The 10,377-nt window shown below is 57.1% G+C and overlaps 1 protein-coding gene and 1 long non-coding RNA gene across 2 annotated transcripts; both read right to left on the reverse strand.

Moving 5' to 3' along the window:
- Nucleotides 1–619: 619 nt before the first annotated feature.
- On the reverse strand, nucleotides 620–2,884 carry LOC146589066 (uncharacterized). Its single transcript, XR_014897295.1, has 3 exons — nucleotides 2,420–2,884; nucleotides 1,992–2,135; nucleotides 620–911 (listed from the first exon to the last, which is right to left on the reverse strand). It is a non-coding gene; the product is annotated as an uncharacterized LOC146589066 (long non-coding RNA).
- A 1,759-nt stretch (nucleotides 2,885–4,643) lies between these two features.
- TCIM (transcriptional and immune response regulator) lies at nucleotides 4,644–5,798 on the reverse strand. The gene has a single exon (XM_085316912.1). The coding sequence runs from the start codon at nucleotides 5,734–5,736 to the stop codon at nucleotides 5,416–5,418; it is 321 nt and encodes a 106-aa protein (XP_085173038.1). The 5' UTR covers nucleotides 5,737–5,798; the 3' UTR covers nucleotides 4,644–5,415.
- Between the last annotated feature and the right edge of the window lie 4,579 nt (nucleotides 5,799–10,377).

Raw genomic sequence — 10,377 nt, forward strand, 5'->3', positions numbered from 1 at the left:
CGGGTACCCAGAGGGAGCTGGGCCCCACGCGCAGAAAGCCTCGCCTGGGGAAATCGGCGACGTTTTCAGCAGAGCTATGCTAACCTGGGCTAATTTCCCAGCCGGCGCAGCACACCAGCGGGGTGCTCCCTGGCAGGCGAGCCTGGCCGTAAAGGCCACGTTATCTGTGTGTAAGCACGTAGAGGCACGCAGGAAAAGCAGTGCCGGTGGGGTGGTTTTGGAGACTGGCTCAGCTGTGCGCTCCCTCAGCTAACGCAAAGCTGTAAATCGGTGCTGCAAGTCTGAATTCTGCTCTGCGCCTGCTTTATTCCGGTTACCCACCTCGGAGAGGCCCAGTCTGGCTGCCTACGAGCTAGCAATGAGCTCCCTCTACTAGCAGATGTCGAGTTCTGTCTCATTGAGCCACTTCGTGTAACGTTTCCTATTTTCCATGCTTAGAAAACATGTGCCTGAAAGATACTGAAATACTTCAGCAAGCAGAAATTTATCTATAGGTTTTTGTCTAATGAATACTTGTGGAACTTCGAGGGGAAAACTTGGAGTATCCTCAGTCCTTGGCTTTGAATAAATGTCTCCTCAGAATAGTAATGCATTTTTGCATAATTTTTATTGCATTTAAAACACACAGTTTAGGGGAAAAGAAGCTTATCATTAGATTTGAGATAAAAACGGCATATGTTTGGCAGCATTTCCTGCAGAATGCACTCAAGGATTTTACCTCTGTAGGCACACTCCTTCAAGCTGCTTGGATTTTTGTCATGGACTTCACTAGCATCCAGATTTTGCCATGCTGTTGAATTCTGGGCTGCTCGTTGAGCTCCTTGGCAGTCCTGCGCAGTCCTTCTGCAAACGGGCTCAAAAATGCTGCTCAGGCAAGGGGCGGTTTGATATAAATCAGTCTTCCACAAATCCTGGCAGAAGCAAAGGTACGGATGACTCGGTATCATCACGTTTGTAAAATGATAAATTGAGTCTTGTGCTGTGGTGCTTAGAGAGAGGAAAGGAGAGCCCTGCCTCTGGATTTGGACTCGTGCTGCTCGGGGTGGACCCAAAGCTGGTTTAAGAGCGTGGCCGACCTGGCAAGCCAGTGTCGCAGCTTCTCCTTTCCTTTGGGTTGCATAAGTCAAAGGGGGACCCGCTCGGAGTTCGTTCGTTCTATTTTCAGCCCCGTGGTATATCTGTAGCCCTGTCAGAGCAGAAGCTCTGGGAGGTGGGGAAGTACCTTGAGTGTCACCAAATTACTGTAAGATGCGCGTGTGCAAGTATTTGTCTACTTTTTGAGGCATAAAAGCATCTTTATTTTGGAAAAACGCAGCTTTCTGCCTTGGTGGGTGCCTGGCCGTGGGGAGGCCGCGGGGCCGTGGCACAGCTCTGCCCGGGCTGCGCGGTGCCGGGTGGCTCTGCGGGGACGCCGGGGTCCCCCAGCCCCTCCCGACCCAACCTCAAAACTCGGAGCAGCTCCGGGAAGGGGCTCTGCGTCGGGTGGGAGGAGTAGCAAAACTTTCCGGCCCCTTTCACCTCCTAAAAAGCTTCACTGCCGCGTCTCCCCGGCCCCTTCCGAGCATTTACGTGGTTTTGTGCTGCCCTGGGAATGCCTTTTCCCGGGAAGGAGCTGACAGGCGCGGAAGCGACCTCCTGCCCCGGCCGGGCGCCCGCGGTCCTGCGGCCGGGAGGGGCCGGAGCGACGTCCCGGCCCCGGGGCCGCGCCGGGGCTCGGCCGCCCGCCCGTGGGAGGGAGGCAGGAAACGGGACGGTTTTGCAACGCAAGCAAAAAAGCAAGCAAAGCCGCTGGGGCCGTGCTCGGCCGCTCGGGGCCGTGCTCGGCCGCTCGGGGCCGTGCCCGACTGCGGAGGGAGCCGGCCTTTCCGTGCGGGAGGGAGCTGGGCGCCGCGGCTCCGGGCAGCCGCGAGCGGAGCTCGCCTGCTAGCGAGGGCAGTGGCGCAACCGATGTGGCAAGCGATGGCTCGTAGGTTCTGGTGCTTCAGAAATACCTCGTTACCCGGAGCCCTCTGGTCCGAGGTGGCTGCCGAAGCGCTGGGCGCTGGGTCGGGGTGGCTTCGCCGCTCGCTAAAGCAGAGTGTCAGGGTTTCTGCTGATGCACCAATTCACCAGAAACAAGGGCTTTTCAGGACTTCCTGCGTGTCAGGAAAACATACACTGTGTTAAGACTCTGCTCGTATATTAACTTCTACTTTTTAGCCAAGATAAGTGGCGGCCGTGCTGGCAGCAGTGTTTCGGAGACTTTGCCTCCCCGGCGCGGCTCCGTAGCGTCCTTGTGCTGCACGTGGGAGCCGCAGGCCGGCGGCTCCATGCGGCTCGCTGCAGCTGCCCCGCGGGCTCTCCCGGCGTCCCCGCGGCTCCCGGGCCCTCCGGCTGCAGCGGGGAGCAGCTTCCCGCCGCCGTGCCACCCTCTGCCCACCCCGCGCCGGGGTCTCCTGCTTGCACGGCTCTGCTCCGGCGCCTTCCCGCGCCCGGTTCCCAGGCTCGCGCCGCAGGCTGAGCGCGGCCTCCGCGGCCGTCCCGCGGCGGGCGAGATTGCGCCGCGATGGGCAGCTCGGCTGGTGGATTTTYGCTCCGCGGCGCGGAGGGGCAGCCTGCCCCCAGCCCCGGCAGCGCCTCTGGGACGTCTCCAAGCGGCAGGGGCGCGGGAGCCGGCGTCGAGCGCTGGGAAGCGCCGCGGGCGGCAGTGGGTCCCCCGCCGCCTCCCGGCCCCGGCGCCGCGGGCTGCTCCCGGGCGATGCCGGCGAGGGGGCAGACGGGGCGGTCACCGTCGCACCCGTCGCTCGAAGCCGGCGGCTCCGGGCGCCTCGGCTCCCTCCGGGAAGGCCGGCGGCGCCGGGCGCTCCGCTCGCCCCGGCCGGGCGGAGGGCAGAGCGCTGGAGGCGCTGGATAAAATTAGCAGTTCGGACGCACGCCCCTCAGGATGCTGCGGCGGGGACACCCAGCGCAGCCAGCCCGGCTCAGGGAGAAGAATTAATGGAAGCGCCGGCTCCCGGGGGAGGAAGCGCCTGCGGCAGGCCTTTCCTCCGTTTGTCGGGCGGGCGGCCGGAGCGCCGGACGGGCCGGCGCGGTGCAGGCTGCGCCCAGCCCAGCCCTGCCCTGCCGGGGCCGGGGCCGCCGAGCGCAGCCGCCGCGGGGCCCCGCTTGTGCCCGCGCTCGCTCGGTGGCGAGGCTTTGCAGCTGGTACGGGGGATGCGGGCAGAGGCCGAGGAAAACTGCCTATTTTAACCGTAGAAACTGAGTAAGCAAGCAACTTTTTCTAAGCAGCCTTTACTCATCAGGAAAGCCGCCTGGGCGGTAATTTAAATGGAATGAGGCAAGAGGGACRATAAACTCCCAAAGTCACAGGATCTTATCAATCGAGTCATGCAAATGTTTGTGAGCACAAATGTCTCGGCAGCAGTGGAAGCGCCAGCAGCAACTGCTGTAATTSCTGTTGGTTTCAGTCTGCCGCGATCGCGGCTTCCCTCAGTCCCCCCGGAGCGTCGGGCCTTTCCTGCGTGCCCCCCAGCTCTGTCGGTGCCTGGACGGGCGGTTTGGACGTTTGAGGCCACACGTCTGCCTGGACCGCGGCCGGCGCACGGCCGGGCCCGAGCTGCAGCCGGGAAGGCTGATGCTCGAGCAGAGGGGCGAGGGAGGCGAGGGAAGGTCCAGGCGGAGCGCGGGCAGCAGGAGCAGCGCAAAGGCACAGTCCGGCAGCTGCTGAGGTTTTAGGACATCCTCTTGCAGCTGGACCTGTTCGGGTCCCTCTCCCCGTTCGGGGCTGTGGGGCTGCGTTGCCCCGCGGGGTTTCTCTTTTCAGCGTCTGCCACGCAGGAAGCGGCTTTGCCGGGAAAACCCGCTGCGGAGGGAGGAAACGCGGTGCCGCGGGGCGGCGTGAGCGAGGGGCCGCGCGCGGCCCCGCTGCCTTTCCCTCCGTCCGGGCACGGAGCACGCCGGGCTGTTGACCAGCTCAAGGGAAGATTCCTACTCTCTCTGGCTTATGGGCAATTCGTAATTTTTATTATAGAAAAACAAAACAGTCGCTGGGCTATCGTTCTTCTGAATTGTTTTAACTCTGTTGCACTRAGCAGAGCCAAGGGAACATCGTTTTTCTAAGCCAGCAGGTTATTAGAGGGCATATTTATAAATGAGGAATCTTAGCTATTTTTWAATATTTTCTACATCCTCTGTCGTGATGGTGCAGCAAAAGCTGTAGCGAGAAGGAGTTCGATGCCGCRGAGAGGGCGGCCGCGATCGGGGTCCGGCCCTGCCAGGGTGGCCGGGGGCCGGTTGCTCGCTGCCCACGGGAGCGATCCATTGGCTAAATTGATTTTTTGGTTGCAGTATTGCAAAGCACATCACTGTCTTTTATTACATAGGCGAAACTAACWGTTGGGTTTGTAATTAAATTCGGCCAGCTCTTCCTGGGAATGCCAGGGCAGCGCAGCAGCCGCGGGTAAAACTCGGGCACCGCTGAACCAGGCTGCGGAGCTTCAGGGAAACCAGCTCTTACTGTAGCCTCTAGGGATATACTTCCACGGTGGCATTCCTGGTGATTAAGGGGACGTGCTAGGTCTGTTCTTCAGACAGAATCCATGTAAAATGACTGGGAACGCGTGAGCCCACTCCTCCAGGGGAATTGAGCATTTCAGACAAGAAAATTTATATTACATTTATAATTTATTAAACTTTCAGCTTGCCATATGCAATAAATTATAGCTGGTATAATAATAGCATTATCATAAAATATTATCATGAAATACTTTTCTAATATCTATTGTAACCTATACAAATAAGAACTGGAATTATGATATTTAGTTTTAATGGGAAGTGAACAAAATATTAAGGAACTTCACAGTTAATTCAGAGAAAAATGTCATTATTATTGCTCTTGTGCAAATGATTTATAATGTACACATACTGCTTGAGAAAGGAAAAGTACAGTTTTATGTAGTGTGCCTCTAGAGCAAATGCATTCCCTGAAGGCTGAGCTTACTGCACCCATACAGTGCATTTAAATGCATTTTAACAAATGCAGAATTATAAATGATCAGTAGCTGATCAATCTCCAGAATCCTCCATCCTAGCAAAAAACAGCGAGGCTTAGAAAGGTTTTAAACTCTAAGGAAACCAGTTTAAAAAGACAGAGCGAACAGATGAAGTCAGTAAACAAGTTCTTAAGGAGTCCTGGTGCCGCAGGAGCGGAGCTGCCGTGCCCGCGGCGCCGCCGGGCCGGGCCGGGCCGGGCCGGGCCGGTCGCTGCGTGCGCGCTGCCGGCGCCGGCTGCGCTCCGGGGCGGAAGTCTCTCGGCCGGTCCGTCAGGTCCGCTCGTCCCGCCAGCGGCTTGCGAGGCAGAGGGAAATGCCACGGTTAGGATGTCGCGACCGGTCTGGTTCCRAAATATTCCCTTCCATTGCCGTTCCTTTTGGCAGTTCAGTGAACTTTGATGGAATATTTCCGCAATTTCAGGAACTGGAGAAGTTTGTCTTTCTTCCTTTGCTTCAGCGCCATCAGCGCTCTYGTTTTCTCCTCCAAGTCCTGGTCGGTGGCGAGGATTATCTTGGCTCTTTCCTCTGCCTTCTTGTCTCCAGAGTTCTTGAAGAGTTTCTGGAGCGACTCTTGGTTGATGCTTTCGAAGATATTGGCCACGGCTTTCTTGCGCAGGGCTGTGTCGAAGCGGTAGCCGTGGACCGAGGGGCTCACTCGCAAGGACGTGGACATGGCTGAGGTTTTAGTGCCCCTCTTCGCTCTCATCTATGTCGCTGCTCCGGGGTTTGCTGTGGGGCTGATCAGAGGGACCGGTGCGGYGCTCGCCCCAGGGCTGCTATTTAAAGGCAGTCTGGAGAGAAAGCCTGAGGGCTCAGGTTACAGCGATGAGATCACGCTGATGTCAACGCTGAGTAGTCATAGGCGTGTTTAACAGTTAAGTTGCCAACTTTCCTCTGTTATACGACCGAGAGCAGAAGCTTGTTGTGCTTCTGGGGTGAGAAGGATGCTTTTCTTTGCCTCAGTGCAGAACAGGCTTCACGCAGCTGCAAACACCGTCGCACTGCTTTGAGCTGGTGTTGTTCGAACTGTGCACGCCGCCTTCGCCCGGCTCCCGAAAGCACTGCGTTCGGAGACCTGGCCAACTACAGCAGACACCTGCATGTAATAMAAAGTTGAAAGTTCAGGTGAGAACTTCTCCAGCATATTGCAGTGCTCACCAGGGGTGTCAGCCGGTAGCCGGTGTGGGCAGATGTGTGCCTGGCTGTATCTCGGTCCAAGAGGAGCATGATGATGCTGCCAAAGCCACTCGGGTCTAGGTGTGGGATGCCTTTGCTGCCTCCCAGACGGCACAGCTCAAGCACAGTGCATTTCCTAAGTGGAAAGGGGTTTGCAAAGGGCAGCTGATCCAGAGCATCCTCGGAGGGGAGCACCCTGGGGGTTGCACCCCACTGCTGCCCCGTCACCGTGCCGGGCTCTCAGGAGAGCGGGCAGGTAAAACCCCTCTGCCCCAACCAGCGCCGGGCGCTCTGCACCGCCGCGCTCTGCACCGCGCTGCTGCAACRGCACCGAGCAGTGCCTCCGACTGCCGGAGCCTCCCCTTCCCACTGGCCTGGGCAGAGGCGGCYGCGCGGGCTGAGCTACCAACCCAAAAGCATGTATAAATAGAGCTAATTAAGCTAATATTTTATACCTCTGCCCTGGTGCTGATATTGCACGTGACATCCCTGACCTCTCGTAATAGGTAGGGTTGTGCTTCAGCCTTTCCTTGGCAAAGGATTTAGGCAGCATCCTTCCAAAAARCAGACTCTTGCAAAAGTGTGCCTGAGAGCTGAGCCCTGTTAAATATGGCCCAGAAAGGCTGGTGGATTCAACAGCTGCTGGAGGCCGGAGAGCCAGAGCTAGGATATCTGAGTTGCYGTTCCAGCCTCCGTGCAGCTGATGCTGCAGAGGCACTCTGGAAAACTGGCTGCTTGTTCGCTGTGCTCATGACCCCCCTATTACTCCTTCTCACTGAAGAGCTCCGCAGACCCCTCAGGGGTTTCCCTGTATTTACAGGAGATCCGTGGAGGTGATACAGGACTAGAGCAACAAACAGATCCGATGTAGCATCACCTTGTCGCTGGTTGCCCCTCCCGTCCCCTGGGACAGAGAGCAGAGGTGTGAGCGGAGCAACCTCAGGCGCCCGCTTCCGCGGCCAAGGCAGGAGCACCCGCGTGCTCGGCGTTTGTGCGAGCACAGACTGAAGCCTAGGCTGAGATGTGAGCGGTGGCCCAGCGATCAGCCAGCGCAGCGGCAAGCCGGGCTGCTGCTGCACCCGCCAAGGCGCGGAGGCATCGCCGGGAGCCTGTTCTTCCCGCTGGCCGGGCTTTATCTCTAGGGGAGGGAGTGGGTTACGCTTAACCGTTTGACCACTTTCCTATCTGTGACTTCAGAAATCATGAGCCAGGGCGAGACACACCCTGCTCTCAGCCTTGTGGCCTTTATTCAGCCAACATCCTGCTAAGCAGCTGGGCTTTCCTGCGGCCGCGCTGCCGGGATTTGTTTAGGGCCACTGCAGCTGCGGGAGCGCTCCTCGCACGGGCCCGCGAACTTTTTCCACTGGTTCTGCATTCTTCTCATTGTATAGGTTGCTGATTGCATTTTGGTCCACATTTCTTTTGTGTGTGTTAGCTAGTACATGATTTAGTGTATAAACAAGTACTTTTGAAAAGGCGTGGGTTTTTCCTGCTGCCAGACAAGCCCATCTCTTACTTTACTATCGTCTCGCTGAATTTGAGAGAATTATGCTGCAACCAGTGTCTGCTCAGCATTTGCAGGGCTGGTAAATCCATCCTGAAAATAGGATCTTTTGGTGTGGCTGGCTTCTGGGTTTCTGCCCGTGAAAGAACCTCGTATTTCAGAGACTCCTCATCAAAATGAAATACGAGGAGGGAGCAGGAGGAGGAAGGACTAACCCCAGAGCTATTCCTCTCCTGCTCAGAGGCAAAGGGCTGCCCGAAGCCCTGTGTAAGGGGAAAACCTGTGTGTTAAACCTGTCTGGCTGAAATGCTGAAAATACTTTGCTTCGCTGGGCAGATAAGTATGCTTTCCAACAACTTTGAACCAAAAATAGCACCAGGAGATCAGCAATKATCTCTTAGCCATAGAAAATGAGCTTTTCTTTTGCAAGGCGTGATTTCTCCTGGTCAGAAACTGGAGCTGAAGCATGTTAACATGCCTGTTCTCTTACAGCTCTTATTGCATGTGGAATTATTCTGCAGGTATTTACAGAGACCTGGCTGATAGAATAAATTAGCAGTATTTGTGGAAGGTACAAGCTCAGAAAAGCATGTGCCATGGAAACCAAGAATAAAGCTGATGCTTTAGAAGTAAGACATCAGAAAGCTGCCAAGACGAAGCTTGCATTTATTTGTGAGCTCATCTCACACGGAACGGTAACAAATGTCTTTGCCCCTTAGTATAAGTGTCTCTTCCCACGCAGTATATATTTAGTCGAGTTCAGTTCTGATTGAGAGACAAAGCATGCCTCATCTGTGTTTTTTCCAGTAATTTTTGTTTATATCATTTGTTATATAATGCTTTCCCAGTGACGCCTAAGAATTATTCATGTTTTGCGTTGGGGTGAGTCTTTAGACGAGATGTGATTTCTATCATAGTGCTCCTCCTGTTAGYGTGTAATTACCTCTTGCAGCGCAAACTCTCCGTTTCACGTGCTAGCAGAAGGCTCCCGGTGCCCGTCCTCGCCGCCGCTGCGCCCGGGGCTAGCCGCATCCCCGTGCGCAGCCTGCTTTGCAGACAGGACTCGCGGGGCATCGCGTTCCCCGGCTCCGGGGAAGGTGTCGGACCCCCAGGGCACGCGAGCGGCCGTGCCTGGCCAGCTTTCCGGCTCCCTCCTGCTGCTGCTGGCGCCTGCTGCCGGCCGCCTTGCGGTTTTGGCTTTCTTTACAGCACAGGCTCCACCTGGTTTTTCACAATTTTCTTTTTTTGCCTTTTTTTGTTTTTTTTTTTGGGGGGGTGGTTGTTGTTTCTTTAATAGAGCGCCTGGGAGTGTTCGTCCCCAGAGCTCCAAATGGTGCGTGGTGCTCTCTGCTTACAAAACGTGAAAAATTAACTTGGCTGCGCATGTTCCTGTGACATGTCTCGAGGTCTCAAGTTGAGATGGGTGGGAGAATGTGATGGATTTTCATGGTAGTTCATCTCCGACTCAATTACTGGAAAGTTAAAAAAGAAAATCAGTTCCACAGAAAAATCTGCTCACRCAGCTGCCTGCATAAAAAATAAGAAAAAAACCTATCAGTCTTCAGCCCCTAGAAGACATGATTAAGCTGGTTAATTTGCAGCTGGAAAGTTTTTAATGGGGAAAAAACGTGCCGCCATGCCTGCTCAGTGCGTTTCTCCACACGCTCGTGTGAAAGCCAAGCTGGGTGCCGGCGGCGGGGCGCTGGGACGCGCGGGGCCCCGGCGCCGCGTACGGACCCCTCGGCCCCCGCCGCCCCGGTCGTGCCCCCGCGGACGACGGCGCGCGGTGACAGCCCGGGGCCGCCGTGCGCCGGCCGCCCCGGTTAGCGCCGCTGCGGCTGAGCATTAACTCATCATCGCGCTGTGCGCAGAGACCATATAAGAGTAAAGTTTGTGGTATCACTGATAATTAATGTCTCCTCGCTTCCCATAAATTCTCTGCTAAATGTAGAGTCACTGAGTTAATAACGCAGCGCGGGACATAACGAATAGTCAGTTACAGTAAGTAAATCACGCCGGCTTTCCAAGTAGAGGAGCAGATCAGAAACAGAAACTTCTGGCGCTTTTTAAAGCCAGAACCCTGTAACAGAAACCCTGCGGGCGGCAGAGCCGCGCTGAGGCCGGCACGACTCTGCAGCGAAACGCTCGTCCGCAGCGGAGCGGGGCCGGGAGGAGGCGGCGGGGGATTCGCCCGCTGCAGGAGGCTTCCCGCTGCCCCCCGGCCGCCGCGCGCCCGCTCGCAGGGGCAGCGAGCTGCCGGGGAGCGGAGGGGCATCGCCCGCCGGGCGGCCGGGGCCCGGCTCAGCCTCCCGCGGGGCCGGGGCGCGCGTCCCGCGCCGCCCCCCTCCCCGCCGTGCTCCAGGGCGCTGCTCTTCCCGCGGGAGCGGGATGTGATCTACTGCATGCGCTGCCGTCGGCACCCTCCTGCCCCGTCAGCAAGTCTGAGCCTGGTGATGAAAGTTTAGACTTTCCGTCGAGAATAAACTTTTTCTTTCTATGCCGAATTTCCTGTCGGCTCTCCCTGAAGGTCCCCGGTGCTCCTCGCCGGAGGGGGCGAGGGCAGGACCGTCTCCGCTGCCAGACGGCGCATTGTCTGCGCCGCGGGGACGGCTCGCGGGAAATCCTGCCGGGGCCGGGGCCGGGCCGGGGCGCGGGCTGCGCCGCCCC

The sequence above is a fragment of the Rhea americana genome, unplaced genomic scaffold (genome assembly GCF_003343005.1).
Source record: "Rhea americana isolate MKP2758 unplaced genomic scaffold, rheAme1 scaffold_480, whole genome shotgun sequence".
In the NCBI taxonomy this organism is placed as follows: Eukaryota; Metazoa; Chordata; class Aves; order Rheiformes; family Rheidae; genus Rhea; species Rhea americana.